Source organism: Perognathus longimembris, chromosome 1 (assembly GCF_023159225.1).
Source record: "Perognathus longimembris pacificus isolate PPM17 chromosome 1, ASM2315922v1, whole genome shotgun sequence".
In the NCBI taxonomy this organism is placed as follows: Eukaryota; Metazoa; Chordata; class Mammalia; order Rodentia; family Heteromyidae; genus Perognathus; species Perognathus longimembris.
Genome location: NC_063161.1, coordinates 44,693,762 through 44,709,261, shown reverse-complemented (window position 1 = coordinate 44,709,261; position 15,500 = coordinate 44,693,762). Strand labels below are relative to the sequence as shown.

General features: G+C 48.7%; 1 protein-coding gene across 1 annotated transcript in view; it reads left to right on the top strand.

Moving 5' to 3' along the window:
• The window catches only part of Lrp1 (LDL receptor related protein 1), a 92,660-nt gene that overhangs the window by 30,954 nt on the left and 46,206 nt on the right, over nucleotides 1-15,500 (top strand). The window contains exons 9-19 of the mRNA XM_048361289.1: nucleotides 1,491-1,680; nucleotides 2,159-2,302; nucleotides 3,399-3,635; nucleotides 4,863-5,043; nucleotides 6,248-6,470; nucleotides 8,105-8,306; nucleotides 8,529-8,654; nucleotides 12,457-12,597; nucleotides 12,719-12,844; nucleotides 13,395-13,511; nucleotides 14,892-14,972. Of these exons, the coding sequence (XP_048217246.1) occupies nucleotides 1,491-1,680; nucleotides 2,159-2,302; nucleotides 3,399-3,635; nucleotides 4,863-5,043; nucleotides 6,248-6,470; nucleotides 8,105-8,306; nucleotides 8,529-8,654; nucleotides 12,457-12,597; nucleotides 12,719-12,844; nucleotides 13,395-13,511; nucleotides 14,892-14,972 (1,768 nt within the window). The remainder of the gene's footprint in view (nucleotides 1-1,490; nucleotides 1,681-2,158; nucleotides 2,303-3,398; nucleotides 3,636-4,862; nucleotides 5,044-6,247; nucleotides 6,471-8,104; nucleotides 8,307-8,528; nucleotides 8,655-12,456; nucleotides 12,598-12,718; nucleotides 12,845-13,394; nucleotides 13,512-14,891; nucleotides 14,973-15,500) is intronic.

Below are 15,500 nucleotides of genomic sequence, written 5' to 3'. Positions count from 1 at the left end.
CCTGGGACTGCCCTGGTTTTAGCCTTGAAAGTCCTATAAATCAGCAAAACCCCAAGCTCCCCAGAGCTCAGGTTTGGGGTAAACTGGGAAAGATGGCCATCCAGGACAAGCAAATGTGGGTAGTGGGGGCTTTTATAGCACTTGCTCAGAGCAAGTGGTTATCTCCATCTTCCTAAAACTAGGGGCTGCGGTCAAGCCGAGTGTTCTCAAGAGAGAGTTTAAGGCCCTAATCTAACTCAGACTAAAATTATTAAATCACATACTGTGTGCCTTAATCCATGAGGGATATGGTTCCTGCCCTCAAGGCATTTGGTAGCATGGGGTAGGACAAGTTCACTATTTTTTTGTTGTTGTTTTGGTGTGTTATTTTTTTCTTTTTTTTTTCTTATTTATTGTCAAAGTGATGTACAGAGAGGTTACAGTTTCATACGTTAGGCCTTGGGTACATTTCTTGTACTGCTTGTTACCTCCTCCCTCATTCCCCCTTCCCCTCTCTCCCTTTCCCTCTCTCTCCCCATGTGTTGTTCAGTTGGTTTACACCAAATGGTTTTGCAAGTATTGCTTTTGGAGTCGTTTGTCTTTTTATCCTTTGTCTCTTGATTTTGATATTCCCTTTCACTTCCCTAGTTCTAATACCAGTATATACAGTATCACTATTTACCACACCAGGTAAGTGATAGCAGAATATCACCAGAGAGACAGTGTAAAAGAAAAAGAAATCGCTGGTTAGAAGATCCTAGAAGTTCTTTAAGGGCAATATTATCTATCTATCTGTCATCTATTTTGTACTAGTACCAGTATCAGCTCTTTTTTTGTTCCAGTTCTGGGCCTTGGACTCAGGGCCTGAGCTGAGCACTGTCCCTGGCTTCTTTTTGCTCAAGGCTAGCACTCTGCCACTTGAGCCACAGCACCACTTCTGGCCATTTTCTATATATATGTGGTGCTTGGGAATCGAACCCAGGGCTTCATGTATTCGAGGCAAGCACTCTTGCCAGTAGGCCATATTCCCAGCCCCCCAGTATCAGCTCTTACTCAGCTTTTTCACACAAGGCTGGTGCTCTACCACTTAAGCCATATCTCCACTTCCTAAAAGTTCTTTAAAGAGGTACTCTTGGATCAGATGTCAGTGGCTTACTCTTATAATCCCAGCTACTTGGGAACTGAGACCTGAAAATCAAGGTCCAAATCCAGCCCAGACAGAAAATTTCAAGACATTCTATCTCCATCTAACCAGCAAAAAGCTATACTAGAGGTATGGCTTAAGTGGGAAAGTGCACCTGTAATCAAGCCCCAGAACTGGCTCACACATAAAAATTAAAATATATCCAGAAGAACTGGATAGCCTAACCTAAGGAGACAGGAATAAAATATGGAGTTAAGCAAGTAGATAGTAAATTTGGGAATGCAGACATTGGAGTTTGGATGGAAGTCTGGGCCTGCTGAGAGCTGAGAAGTTTACTTTTTCTGCTGACCACTCCTGTCTATCGTAGATTGAGCACCTGTATGGACTAACTGTGTTTGAGAATTATCTGTATGCCACCAACTCGGACAATGCCAACGCCCAGCAGAAAACAAGTGTGATCCGTGTGAACCGCTTTAACAGCACAGAGTACCAGGTTGTGACCCGTGTAGACAAGGGTGGTGCCCTCCACATCTACCACCAGCGCCGTCAGCCCCGCGGTAAGCAAGCTTCATACCCCCTCCAAAGTTACCTTCACCCCCATAGCTCTCTAGGCTCAAGATCACTGCTCCTTTATGAGTCTACTTGTGGACTGTTGATTCTTTCACATCATGAATGCTTCACCTAAGCATCTACTCCAAGCTGCCCACCATGGCTCCTGCTGACTCCTATGGGTCACCCTGCCTTTTGCCCACTTTGTTCCTTCCAGTTCCCTTGCTACTCTAGAGCAAAAGCACCTGAGCAGGTAGCTTTAGGACTCTGTCCCCTGACCACTGAAGCTCCCATCTGAGGGAATCCAAAGATTAGTCTATCTCCACGTGGGCTGGAGAAATCCCAGGCCTGTGGCTTCCAAAATCTGAAATGGGACAATAGGCACAAGGACCACAGGAGCAAGAAGTGTGGTCAGACTTCAGGAAGCACTTTGGGCAGCACATGGGCCCTGAGGGGTTTTCTGATGGCTCTCCACCCTGCTTTCAGTGAGGAGCCACGCCTGTGAGAATGACCAGTATGGCAAGCCGGGCGGCTGCTCCGACATCTGTCTGTTGGCCAACAGCCACAAGGCGAGGACATGCCGGTGCCGCTCGGGATTCAGCCTGGGGAGTGACGGGAAGTCCTGCAAGAGTGAGTGGCAGGGAAGGGCGGGAGTGTCCTCAGATGTCCCCCCATGGTTCCCCTGCTGCTTCTGCTGAGATGCAGAGAGAGGACTGAAGGGCATAGGCATAACCACATCTGAGAAGTCTGAAAATGGATGCATGCATGCATTCATTCGTTCATCCATTCACTCATTCCACAAGTAATCTAGTGAGTACTCAGTATGTGTTTACTTCTGTTTGGGCCATGACAGTATAGCAGTGAATCAGACATCATGCCTAGCCTCAAGAAACGTATAGTCTAATTGAGGAGACAAAATTGAGTAAATATAACTTTAGGTGTTGATATTTATGTGAACACACACACACACATTTAGTGATGACAGGTCTTCTCTGATGAAATGTTATTTGAACCAAGCTCTCTTAATGTAAGGAAATCAGCATTGTGAACCTAAGGAAAGAACATTTCTGGCAGAGGGAACAGACAGTGCAAAGACCCTGAGACCCATGTGGCCTTGATGTGCAGGAGAAATAATCCAAAGGATGACAGGGCTGAGTGGTGTGAATGCAGACAGATGAAGGGAGAGATTTGTATTTTGTTCTAACTGGGACAAGAAGCTCAGGGTGACTGTGGACAAAAGAAATGACGTGATTGGTTCACATTATGTAAACTCACACTGCTATTGGGTGGAGGCTGGGCCACAGAGAAGAAGCCGGGAGGCTATTTCGGTGGTGTGGGTAAGGAGTGATGTGGTTTAGACTGAGATGGTAGCAGAGGAAGTGGTGGAAAGCGATCAGATTCCGATTCCAGCGTACTTTGCAAGTACTCCTTTCAGGCCAGGCCATTTCACTGCTAAGCAGTGAACACTTAACTGAAAACATGTTGTCCTCCCCCCACCCCCTTGCTTCCCCCTGAGTGTGCATGTTAACCCCCCTAGGTTACGTGGCCCTGGACACAGTCAAGCATATCATCATGCGTGTTCTGTCTATGTGATTCAGAGTCCTGCCTGTCCCATGTCTCCTGGCCCTGCACAGCTGGGTGTTGCAGCTGGAGAAGCGGGTAGTTTTCTATATGTGTATTTGTATGTGAGTATGTGACTTTGTGCCCCTGTTTGTGCCTGCCCTAGAGCCAGAGCATGAGCTGTTCCTCGTGTATGGCAAGGGCCGACCCGGCATCATCCGGGGCATGGACATGGGGGCCAAGGTTCCAGATGAGCACATGATCCCCATTGAGAACCTCATGAACCCTCGAGCCCTGGACTTCCACGCTGAGAGTGGCTTCATCTACTTTGCTGACACCACCAGCTACCTCATTGGCCGCCAGAAGATTGATGGCACCGAGCGGGAGACCATCCTGAAGGATGGTAAGGGCACCCAAAGCAGCGAGGGTAGGAGTCCTGAGTGACAGGAAACGATCTGGGGCCAGGCATCTCTTTCTCTGTTCCCTCTCAGCATGGAGGGGACCCCCTGCTGGCTGTCTGGCTGGACTGGTTGGCATGGAGATGAGGGGATAGACATGTTGACCCCTGTGTGACCCTCTTCTTGGCTGAGCTGAAAAGAGACTGGAGGATGGATGGATTAGGCAGCAAGGGCCGGCCTTGCCAGCCCTTGGGAAAACTCAGGATCTCTCTGCCATTGGCTCAGAGCCCTGGAGGAGCAGCACACAGCTGGGAGAAGCCTGATGCTCTGAATCAGAGCTGGGCCTGTCAGCCGGGCACACACACACACACACACACACACACACACACACACACACACACACGCGCGCGCGCGCGCGCGCGCGCAGGCGCACAGACATACCACCCAAAACTATGCCCACCACATCCCAAGTAAGCTGTGTTTTGTGACTTGTGATCCAGTTGCTTCCCTCTGAACTACTTGGTCAGGTTCACTGTGTACTGTTTTCTGGATTTCATCCCATGGCTCCTGGGCTTTATGAGTTTTGCCCCAAACCTATACTTGGAGCCCCAGGATGCAGTTCCCTAACCGGTCCATCCGGCTGATGCCAGACAGCACCCATCGCCTTGTTCCCCACCTCCACTGCCACTCAGAGAACCTTAGCAGTCAGCAATCATAAGACTGTAGGGAAATAAAAAGTTAACTTCTCATCAGGAAAAGATTGGGGTTCCCTCTACCAGGGGAACTACTATTTAAAGGATGCTTGAGATGAAGCCTTTGGCTAAGTGAAAACTCACTTCCTAATTTGTTTTTTTAGTTCAGGGTTTTCAGGCCTAGGATGTGGCGTCACACTTATACTCAGAACCGGTGTACATTGCTTCAGCTGTCCACCCAGGCATAGGCTCACACATGTTTTCATGCAAGTACCCATGTCAGCCACTCAGTTTACTGGCTGCCACGTGCAGTTTTGAGAGACTGCCTCCACACAACTGTGGCAACACAAAGGGTCTTCTTTCCCCCTTCCTGCCCCACCTCGCCTTCTCATTCACCCGCCCACCAAGGACACCAGGTGCTTCCCACTTCCCTGCCTGAACCCTGGTTGCCCCCCAGTACTGTGTGTCCTGCAGAGCCAGAGGGGGACACTTAGGTGCTTCCTTTAAGGCTCTGCCTCAAGGCTCCTCTGGTCTCCACAGGCATCCACAACGTGGAAGGTGTGGCCGTGGACTGGATGGGGGACAATCTGTACTGGACAGATGATGGGCCCAAGAAAACGATCAGTGTGGCCAGGCTGGAAAAGGCGGCACAGACCAGAAAGACCTTAATCGAGGGCAAGATGACACATCCCAGGGCCATTGTGGTGGATCCACTCAATGGGTGAGTTCTCCCAGTCCGGAGAGGAGGCATGTCAGAGAAGTGGAGACAGAGATAGAGTGAAGCCGGAAGGGGTGGCTGAGGCCAGGTGCTGAAGCAGGAATGGGAGGCTGAAAGGGGAGCAGGTGTGTCTGTCTTTAGGGCAATGAAGGCAATGCCTTAAGCACAAGTGGAAATCTGATCCTCTTTCTCCAAGCTCAGATCCCTCTACCTGCTCCTCTTATCCTTAGAATGAGATGCGTGCTCCTATCAGACCTGCATAGCTCTGCTCCTTGGGTCTGTCTGATGCTTATCAACCCTCACCGCATCTTCCTACCTCCAAAAGCTCTGTCTCTACCCTCTGTCATCTGTGATGGCCCACTGACCTCAGAGCTTTTGGATTTCCTCTTCCTGGAATGTCCAGATACTGACCGATCTGCTTCCCTCTTAGCATCAGATCTGAGCTCTCCAACCTATCATTCATTTTCCTCTTGATTTTTATCACTCTCTGACATGACATGACATTGTTTAGTTTTTGGCAGTACTGGGGTTTGAGCTCAGGGCCTTAGACTTGCTAGACCAGCATTTGAGCCACACCCCCAGCCCTTTTTTGCTTTAGTTGCCTTTCTGATAGGATCTAAAACTGAATGGCATTTCTGCCTGGGGCCTGCCTGGAACCTAGAGCCTCTGACCTACATCTCCCCAAAGATGGGAACACAGGTGCATATTATCACCTCTTGCTTATTGGTTGAGATAAGGTTTTGCTAACTTCTTACCCTGGCAGATCTTGAACCACAGTTTTCCTGATTTCTGCCTCTAACTAAATGGCATTATAAGCATGAACACTTCACCCAACTGTAATGAGTTTTTTGTTTGTTTGTTTGTTTTGGGGGGGGTTGATCCGTTGTGGTTCTTGAACTCAGGGTCTGGACATTGTCCCTGACTATTACTTTGAGTCACAGTGCCACTTCTGGTTTTCTGGTGGTTGGTTGGAAATAAGAGTCTCATGGAGGTGGGGCGGGGGATGAACTCTGTGGGAGCAGGACCTTGGTCTCCGCTGCATCCCTATGTGCCAGGATGTGCTTAGCTCAACTTGGGCAGTGAGTAAATGTTTGCTGATGGAGGCCTAAGTGAATGCAATGTGTGGGGCTATAGACACAGGATCACAGAGAAGGCTGTTGATGGCAAGTGAGGCCACTGGGATGCTGACCAGTCACTACCTACACAGGTGGATGTACTGGACAGACTGGGAGGAGGACCCGAAGGACAGTCGGCGAGGACGGCTGGAGAGGGCTTGGATGGATGGCTCCCATCGGGAGGTCTTTGTCACGTCCAAGACAGTGCTTTGGCCCAATGGTCTAAGCTTAGACATCCCAGCTGGTCGTCTCTACTGGGTGGATGCGTTCTATGACCGCATTGAGACCATCCTGCTCAATGGCACAGACCGGAAGGTGGGCAGGCATATGTGCATTGTTAGACCACGTTTGTGTGCTATATGCTCTCCATACATGTTTACATGTGTGTGTGTATGTGTGTATGTATCCTATGTGTTGTGTTGTGTGGGATTGCTTCTATTTATATATATATTTATGTCTGCCCACCTTGTCTGTGGATATGAGTGTCCTGTGCACATCATTGCATCTCTGTGTGAATATGCACTCATTGCCCGGAAGAGGGAGATGTGGCAGGAACAACTCTCTCTCTCTCTCTCTCTCTCTCTCTCACACACACACACACACACACACACACACACACTTGTTCATGTATGTGGTTATGTGCTTCCTGAGTCCTGTGTGTCTAGATGTGTAGGCCAAACTCTTTCTTTTCTTTTCTTTTCTTTTTTTTTTTTTTTCTTGCCAGTCCTGGGGTTTGAACTCAGGGCCTGGGCTCTGTCCCTGAACCTCTCTGGGCTCAATCAAGGCTAATGTTCTACCACTTGAGCCATAGCACCACTTCTGGCTTTTTCTGTTCATGTGGTGCTGAGAAATTGAACCTAGGGCTTCGTGCATGCTAGGCAAGCACTAAGCCACATTCCAAGCCCCAGCCAAACTCTTTCTAGGGAAATAAGGTCTTTCATGATAATGACCCCTGAGTACCTGGATAGTACCTCATTTCCCTGCTGCTTCCTATACCCCAACACTTAAAAAATTAGTGTTATTATAAAGGTGATGTACAGAGGGGTTGCAGTTACGTAAGTCAGGTAGAGAGTCCATTTTTTTTTTGACAATGTCACCTCTTCCTCGCTCACCCTAACAGTCTTTGAGTAAGTTTGTAACTCCTCCCACACTTGTGGTGCCTCTGTCCCCTGAGCCATTGCTCAGGCAGTTCCTCTGATGGAGAGACCACACATCTCTTCCTTCCCTAGCACCCAGCTCCTCTGGAATGTTATCTCCACACCCTTCTTTCATATGGGGATTGCCCATGTGTCTGTCCATAAGACAGTGATGTTCAAGGGCCAGATTGTCTTTTTTTTTGGCCAGTCCTAGAGCTTGGACTCAGGACCTGAGTGCTGTCCCTGGCTTCCTTTTTTTTTTTTGGCCAGTCCTGGGCCTTGGACCCTGGCTTCCTTTTGCTCAAGGCTAGCACTCTGCCACTTGAGCCATAGCGCCACTTCTGGTTGTTTTTATATATATGGTGCTGGGGAATCGAACTGAGGGCTTCATGTATATGAGGCAAGCAGTCTTGCCACTAGGCCATATTCCCAGCCCCCCCCCCCCTTTTAACTCTCTTAAAGACTACAACAGCGTGGCTCTTAATAGATCCTAATAAATGTTTATTAGATGAAGAAATGACTGGAGAAACTCTAGCTGTCCGCTCAGGAGCGAGAGAGAGAGAGAGAGAGAGAGAGAGAGAGAGAGAGAGAGAGAAAGAGAGTGAGTTGGGGATGTAAATGAGTGTAAATGAGACTAAGTGATACACTTCATTATCAGTGTCACTCCCATTGCTAAGTTACTTGTGGGTTCAAGATCAAGCAACTCGCTGTGTACAGAGCCATTTCAGTCAGGGGACTCTCCTGGACCAGACCTTCCTGAGGAGGTCTCCCCACTTGTCTCCCAACTCCTCAGAACATCCCCTCCATTCCTAGATTGTGTATGAGGGTCCTGAGCTGAACCACGCCTTTGGCCTGTGTCACCATGGCAACTACCTCTTCTGGACTGAGTACCGCAGTGGCAGTGTCTATCGATTGGAAAGGGGTGTGGGAGGTGCACCTCCCACCGTGACCCTTTTGCGCAGTGAGCGCCCTCCTGTCTTTGAGATCCGCATGTATGATGCCCAGCAGCAGCAAGGTACCCCCTTTGGTTGGGGCTGGGGGAGAGTGGGACCTGTGTGGCATTGGAGATCCTCAGCTTTGACTTTTGAGGCTTCTGTGAAGCCCCTAGCCCAGTTTAACGGTTTCCGGTACCCCCTGCCCCCTTTTCCTTTTTTTGCCCCATGTCTGCCTCCAATCCCCTCCCCTCCCCTCTCTGGCCTGCACCCATCCCTGTAACTCCCTTCATCCTCCCTGCCAGTGGGCACCAACAAGTGCCGAGTGAACAATGGTGGCTGTAGCAGCCTGTGCCTGGCCACCCCTGGGAGCCGCCAGTGTGCCTGCGCTGAGGACCAGGTGTTGGACAGAGATGGCGTCACTTGTTTGGGTATGAAGGGTCTGCTTGGGATGGGGCAGGGGCAAGGAGCTGACCCCACAGAGAGGGCAGAGGGGCCTCCAGGTTCCAGTGAAAAAATTAAAGAGGCTAAGGAGGACTTTGTAGGGCCAATGGAAAATAAGAGTTGAGGTTGAGGACCTAAGGAGAACAGAGGGACTTAAGAGTATAGGAAGATTACAGGAAATTGCCTGGCATGGTGATACATGCTTGTAGTCCCAGCAGTTGGGAATCTGAGGTAGAAGGATCACAAGTTCAAGGCCAACTTGGGTTACCTGAAGAGACCCCACCTAGAAAAGACAATAAAAATAAAGATGATGAAAATCTAAGTGAGGAATTATGCAGCTTTGGAAGAAGAAAATATTCAAAATTCCTTTTAACTTCAATTCCCTATTATTAAAATAAAATAACAATACTTCAAAATAGGGAAAATTAAAGGGGAGGAAGTAATGTCCACATGCCAGTTTTGTTTTCTAAGTGGTTTATACTGTTGTTTTTGTTTGTTTTGTTTATGGGAGTGCCAAGGCTTGAACTCAGGGCCTCAAACTCACTAGGTTTGCTTGCCCACTATTTTCACTCTACCATTTGAACCATGCCTCTAGCCCTACTTTTTCTTTTTTGTGCTGGTACTCAAGGCCTTAAACTCTCACTTGGCTTTTTTTTTGTTCATGGCTGGTGCTCTATCACTTAAGCCACAGCTCTAGTTTCAGCTTTTTTTTTTTTTTTTTCTGAACTGGAAATGAGACTCTTGGATTTGTCTGTCCAGGTTAGCTTCTAATCGTGATCCTCAGATCTCAGTCTCCTGAGTGGCTAGGACTATAGGCATGAGCCGCTGGGGATGTGACTATACTATCTCTGATACAACTGTCATCGGGCTGTCTATAAAATGTTTTTTGCCCCTTTTGATTCATGTGTACAATATTTTCTTATTGTGTTATTTTTGTGTTACTTTTTGCAATACTTGTGATTGATCCCAGGGCCTTATGCATGCTAGGCAAGAACTCTACCACTAAGCTACATCCCCATGCCCTTATTACATTATTTTAAGTAGCCTCCTTTTTCAAAATTAAAGTAGGGTCTAGGATATAGGTCAGTAGCTAAGGCCTTGGGTTCAATCCTTAGGATCACAAAAAAAGTTTCAAAATTATGGTAAAGTGAGTCATGTTAATTGTAAAAATAAATACACTGTATAGAAGAATATAAAGGAGAAAATCCAACCACCCCAAATTCTACTTCCCCTCAGTGACCACTGTTGCCATTTGGAGGAGTGTCTTGTCCTCCCAAACATGCCCTGGTGCATTTACTTTTACATAAATGGAATCGTGCCACACATGCTGTCCTGCTTTTTTCTCTTGGCAGTACATCCTGAATACATAAGCTGCATTTGGGTTTTTTGTTTTGTTTTGCCAGTCCTGAAGCTTGGACTCGGGGCCTGAGCACTGTCCCTGGCTTCTTTTTGCTCAAAGCTAGCACTCTGCTACTTGAGCCACAGTGCCACTTCTGGCCGTTTTCTGTGTGTGTGGTGCTGGGGAATTGAACCCAGGGCTTCATGTATGGGAGGCAAGCACTCTTGCCACTAGGCCATATTCCCATCCCCTCATAAGCTGCATTTATAATGGCTAAACTATGTATCATTTGGTAGGTGCCCATAAACCTACTATTCAGGAAGCTGAGATCTGAGGATCCTGGTCCCAACCCAGCCTGGACAGGAAAGATTGTGACTTTCTTATCTCCAATTAACTTGTAAAAGTCAGATGTAGAGCTGTACCTCAAGTGATAGAGTAGGAGCCTTGAGTGAAAAAGCTAAGGTAAAGTACACAGTCTCTGAATTCAAACCCTTGTATCAGCGCCTATGCACTCATGCATACGCGCATGTGCATGCACCACGCGCACGCGCGCGCACACACACACACACACACAAACACAGTAGATGCTTCATGATCTCCTTAATTGTCTACTGTTGGATATTTAGGCTGTTTCCAATTTTCTGTTAGGATCATAGCCAACATTTATGGAACACAGGCTAATGTATGTCCTGTTGCTGTTAAAAATATCTTCCATACTTAGGGCATAAATATTCCTTAAGCATCTCCATGGGAAAGGCGTTTGTTATTTTCCCCACTTTACAGATCAAGGAACTGAGGTCCAGAGTTCAAGCAGGAATTGAAGCATAGAAAGCCTGACCCAGAGTCCCATTATTCATCATGCTCTGCTATTTCTCACATTCCTATCCCTTCCCACATTCTGGATGGTTTACTCACGACAGAGTCCCAGGAGTAGAAAAGTGTCTGTATAGCTTAGGTCAATGTCCAGGTAAAAGTGAGTGGCTTTGGGGCTGGGAATGTGGCTTAGCATTAGAGTACTTGCCTCACGTGCACAAAGCCCTGGGTTCGATTCCTCAGTACCACATAAACAGAAAAGGCCAGAAGTGGTGCTGTGGTAGAGTGCTCAAGTGGTAGAGTGCTAGCCTTGAGCAAAAAGCCAGGGACAGTGCTCAGGCCCTGAGTTCAAGCCCCAGAACTGGCCAAAAAAAAGAATGAGTGGCTGAGGTCAGTGAGGGTGAGTGTGTTGGCAGAGGGAGTGAAGGAACTGAAGAGCCAGCATATGCAGAGGATCATCTGTACAGAGGTTGAGGTCATCCAGAACTGAGCCAGGAGTGACTGTGGAGCAAGTGACTGAGCCGGGAGCTAAACGCCCTATAGAAGGAGAGTGTGCTTCAGTCCCTTGAAAGTCAGCACTGGGGCTGGGAAGGTGGCTTAGTGGTAGAGTGCTCCTAGGATATATGAAGCCCTGTGTTCAATTCCTCAGTGCCATATACACGGAAAATGCTAGAAGTGGCGCTGTGGCTTAAGTGGTAGAGTGCTAGCCTTGAGCAAAAGAAGCTCAGAGACAGTGCCCAGGCATGAGTTCAAGCCCCAGGACTGGCAAAAAAAAAAAAGTCAGCACTGTTTTTTTGGCCAGTCCTGGGGCTTAGTCTCAGGGTCTGAGCACTGTCCCTGGCTTCTTTTTGCTCAAGGCTAGCACTCTGCCACTTGAGCCACAGCGCCACTTCTGGCCATTTTCTGTATATGTGGTGCTGGGGAATTGAACCCAGGGCTTCATGTATATGAGGCGAGCACTCTTGCCACTAGGCCATATCCCCAGCCCAGCACTGTTTTTTTGGAAAGCAGAGGTGAAGGTAGCCAGGAAGCAGTAGTGAGAATCAAGAGGGAAAGCCAAATACCAACATCCAGGTCTAGTGGCAAGGACAGTGCCCAGGCCCTTAGCTCAGGCCCTAATTGGAGGGGAAGGAAGGAGGGATGTAAGGGAGGGAGTGGGGGGGGGGGGAAGGAAATATAAAGCTAGAGGAAAGCCGGTGGCACAGGAACTGACTGGAATGCTGGCTTCTTCATACTCAGGGAGGGTGGGAGGCTGCAGAGTTTTGGGTCCTCTCCTCCCCTCTGGGGTTGATGGATCTGCAAAAGAAGAAGTCCAGTGGGGAGGGAGAAGTCTCTGAGATGACTTCCAAAGGGAGGTGGTGGGGAGCAGACCTCATGGACCACTACTTGACAGTGATGTATGGAGTCCATGCAAGTATAGAATTTTTTGGAGTCCAATAAGCACCAACAATGCTACTTGAGAAAGAACTGCAGCTTCTGTTCAGATCATTGGGTCATGAAAAATATTTGGTACTAGGAAAAATTCCTCTGCATGCTACTAAGCCATACCATTAAGACATGAAAAGGTAGAGGAGGCTTAGCACCTGCCCCATGGCCTGGGTCTGACCTTCCCCCTCATGCTCCCATGGTGCCCACAGCGAACCCATCCTACGTGCCCCCACCCCAGTGCCAGCCGGGCGAGTTTGCCTGTGCCAACAGCCGCTGCATCCAGGAGCGCTGGAAATGTGATGGGGACAATGACTGCCTGGACAACAGTGACGAGGCCCCAGCGCTCTGCCGTGAGTCACCCCCCACCTAGTGAGCAGCAGGCAGGGCAGGGGACTCAGGCAGCCTCTGTCCCTGGCTGGTTAATCCCCACTCCCTGACTAACCTCTGATCCGCCCCCACCCCCACCCCTAGATCAGCACACCTGCCCCTCAGACCGATTCAAATGTGAGAACAACCGGTGCATCCCCAACCGCTGGCTCTGTGACGGGGACAATGACTGTGGCAACAGTGAAGATGAGTCCAATGCTACTTGTTCAGGTGTGGCATGGGGACCTGGGAAGTGGGGTCCGGGCCTGAGAAGACAGAGGGGGCTCTGCAGAAGAAAGAAGAGTCCAGGCCATCAGAGCAGAGAGGATGGAGCCCTGGGGCAAGAGGAAGCATCCCTTGTCATGGCAGAGCTTGCAGGGGCAAGGGCCCAGCTCAAGACTGGAGATAAAAATTGAGGCAGTTGGAGCCTCTCCTTGGAGAATATCAGAGACCCCTTAAGTGATGGAATGAAGCATTGACATGAGACATGTGAAACTGCAGATGGGTTTAGACACTGGGGTTAGAGAAGTAGCTGGGTATGAACCTATAATCCCAGCACTTAGGAGGCATTGGCAAGACGATGGAGAATTTGACGCCAGCATGAGCTCCATAGCAAGTTCCAAGCCAACTTGAACTACCTAGTAAGACTCTTTAAAAAAAAAAAAAAAAGGAAGGCAGGAGGGGAAAAGGCAGATAGTAAGAAGTAGGTCAAGAATAATAGAGAAAGGCAGACATGACAAGGGCCTGGATGATGAACACTCACACCTGTCCCATTCTCCAGCTCGCACCTGCCCACCCAACCAATTCTCCTGTGCCAGTGGCCGCTGCATCCCCATCTCCTGGACCTGCGATCTGGATGATGACTGCGGGGACCGCTCTGATGAGTCAGCCTCCTGTGGTGAGAGAGACTGGAAGGCCAGGCTGGGCCTGGGGAGCTGAAGGCCTTAGGAACATGCCCTGGCTAGGACTGGAAAGGCCCAGTGCCTTAGTACCTGCTTGGCCCCAAGCCAGTTACTTAGTCTTTATGGCCTTGCTGAGTTTTGTCTGTGACATAGGCTATTAATAGCACCGCCATCATGGCATTGATGTCTGGCTCAGGGCACTCATACACAAGAGGCCAAGGACCAGTGTTTGTGTCTGGGAGGGTGAACGGCAGAGCCCTTGCTGAGCCCCAGGCCTGCCCTTCCCTCCCCTCCCCTGACTGACTAGGCTGCTGGTTGTGAGAGAGCCACCTGTGCCTGCCTGCTCTGCATGAGGTTGCTGTGTCATTGTTTTTTCTTTTTGCTATTCCAAATATACTTAATACTCATTTTGAAACATGGATCCTCTTTCCCCCCAAAGTAGCTACATTGTCTTTGAAATTAAGCAGAAAGAAACCAAACCAATGCAAGTGATAAATATGCAGCAAATTCTTTTCCTTTCTTTTTCCATCCCACTAATCCCTCATCCCTATCATCATCGTTACCATCATTTTCATTTTGTGTCTGGAGTGCATATATGAGCAAAAATATGCAAGATTTTCTTATCTTGCTCACCATGATGATCTACAATTCCATTCATTTTCCCTTGCAACCAAAATCACTTATTCGTTATGGCTGAGTCCATTATGTATATATGCCACAATTTTTTTTTTTTGCCTGTTCTGAGGCTTGAACTCGGTGCCTGCGCACTGTCCCTGGCTTCTTTTTGCTCAAGGCTAGCACTCTACCACTTGAGCCACAGCACCCCTTCCAGCTTTTTCTATGTATGTGGTGCTAAGGAATGGAACCCAGGGCTTCATGTATATGAAGCAAGCACTCTACCACTGGGCCCTATTCACAGCCCATATATGCCACATTTTAAAAGTATCAGTATATACGTTAAAAAAAAATTATCAGGGGCTGGGGATATAGCCTAGTGGCAAGAGTGCCTGCCTCGGATACACGAGGCCCTAGGTTCGATTCCCCAGCACCACATATACAGAAAACGGCCAGAAGCGGCGCTGTGGCTCAAGTGGCAGAGTGCTAGCCTTGAGCGGGAAGAAGCCAGGGACAGTGCTCAGGCCCTGAGTCCAAGGCCCAGGACTGGCCAAAAAAAAAAAAAATTATCAGGGTTAGGAATGTGACTGGAAAAATATACATATCAATGGACATTCCATTCTTCACAAAGACAAAACCAATTTTTCAGACCACAGAGAACACGAAATTCACCTATTATTAATGGTTTGTCAACTATGTAGCAACTTTGGGATGCTATGTCATCTCGAGGACCCTACTTAGCTGCTCTTTCTCCTTGGCAGCTTATCCTACCTGCTTCCCCCTGACTCAGTTTACCTGCAGCAATGGCCGATGTATCAACATCAACTGGCGGTGTGACAATGGTAAGAGCTTGCCTTCTTTCACCTGCCCTAATTCCTAGGAAAGCTGGAAGCTATCTTATCTTGGATAAGGAGGGAAAAGATTTAGAACCAAGCTGGGGCTCCCCCCTGAAATCCTTGTGGGTTGGCAGAGAGAAAAGGGAAGGATGCAGAAATACTCTGGGGGAGTCAAAGTGAATTGAGGGGAGACACTGCCCATCTCACATTTCTCCTCTAGGCAGGGCCTGAGCTGCCCACCCCCCTGACAGGGCTCAGGAACAGGCAAAGATGAGTGAGAAAAAAAACAGAGGGACAAAGCAAGGAGAGTGTAGGTCCCACTCTCTTTCTCCTGCAACCCCCATTTCCTGGGGCCCCTGGTGTGTCCCCCCCAGGCTCCCAGCTCCAGGCTCAGGAGCTTACTTGGCAGTCAGCCATGGACCAGGTGATGTCAGTCTTGAGCATTGTATGTGTAAATGTGTGGGCATGTGATCTCTGTGTATGCCGTCATGGCTCTGTTGTGTCTGGGGTGGTTCTGTGTTGTAACGTGCTATC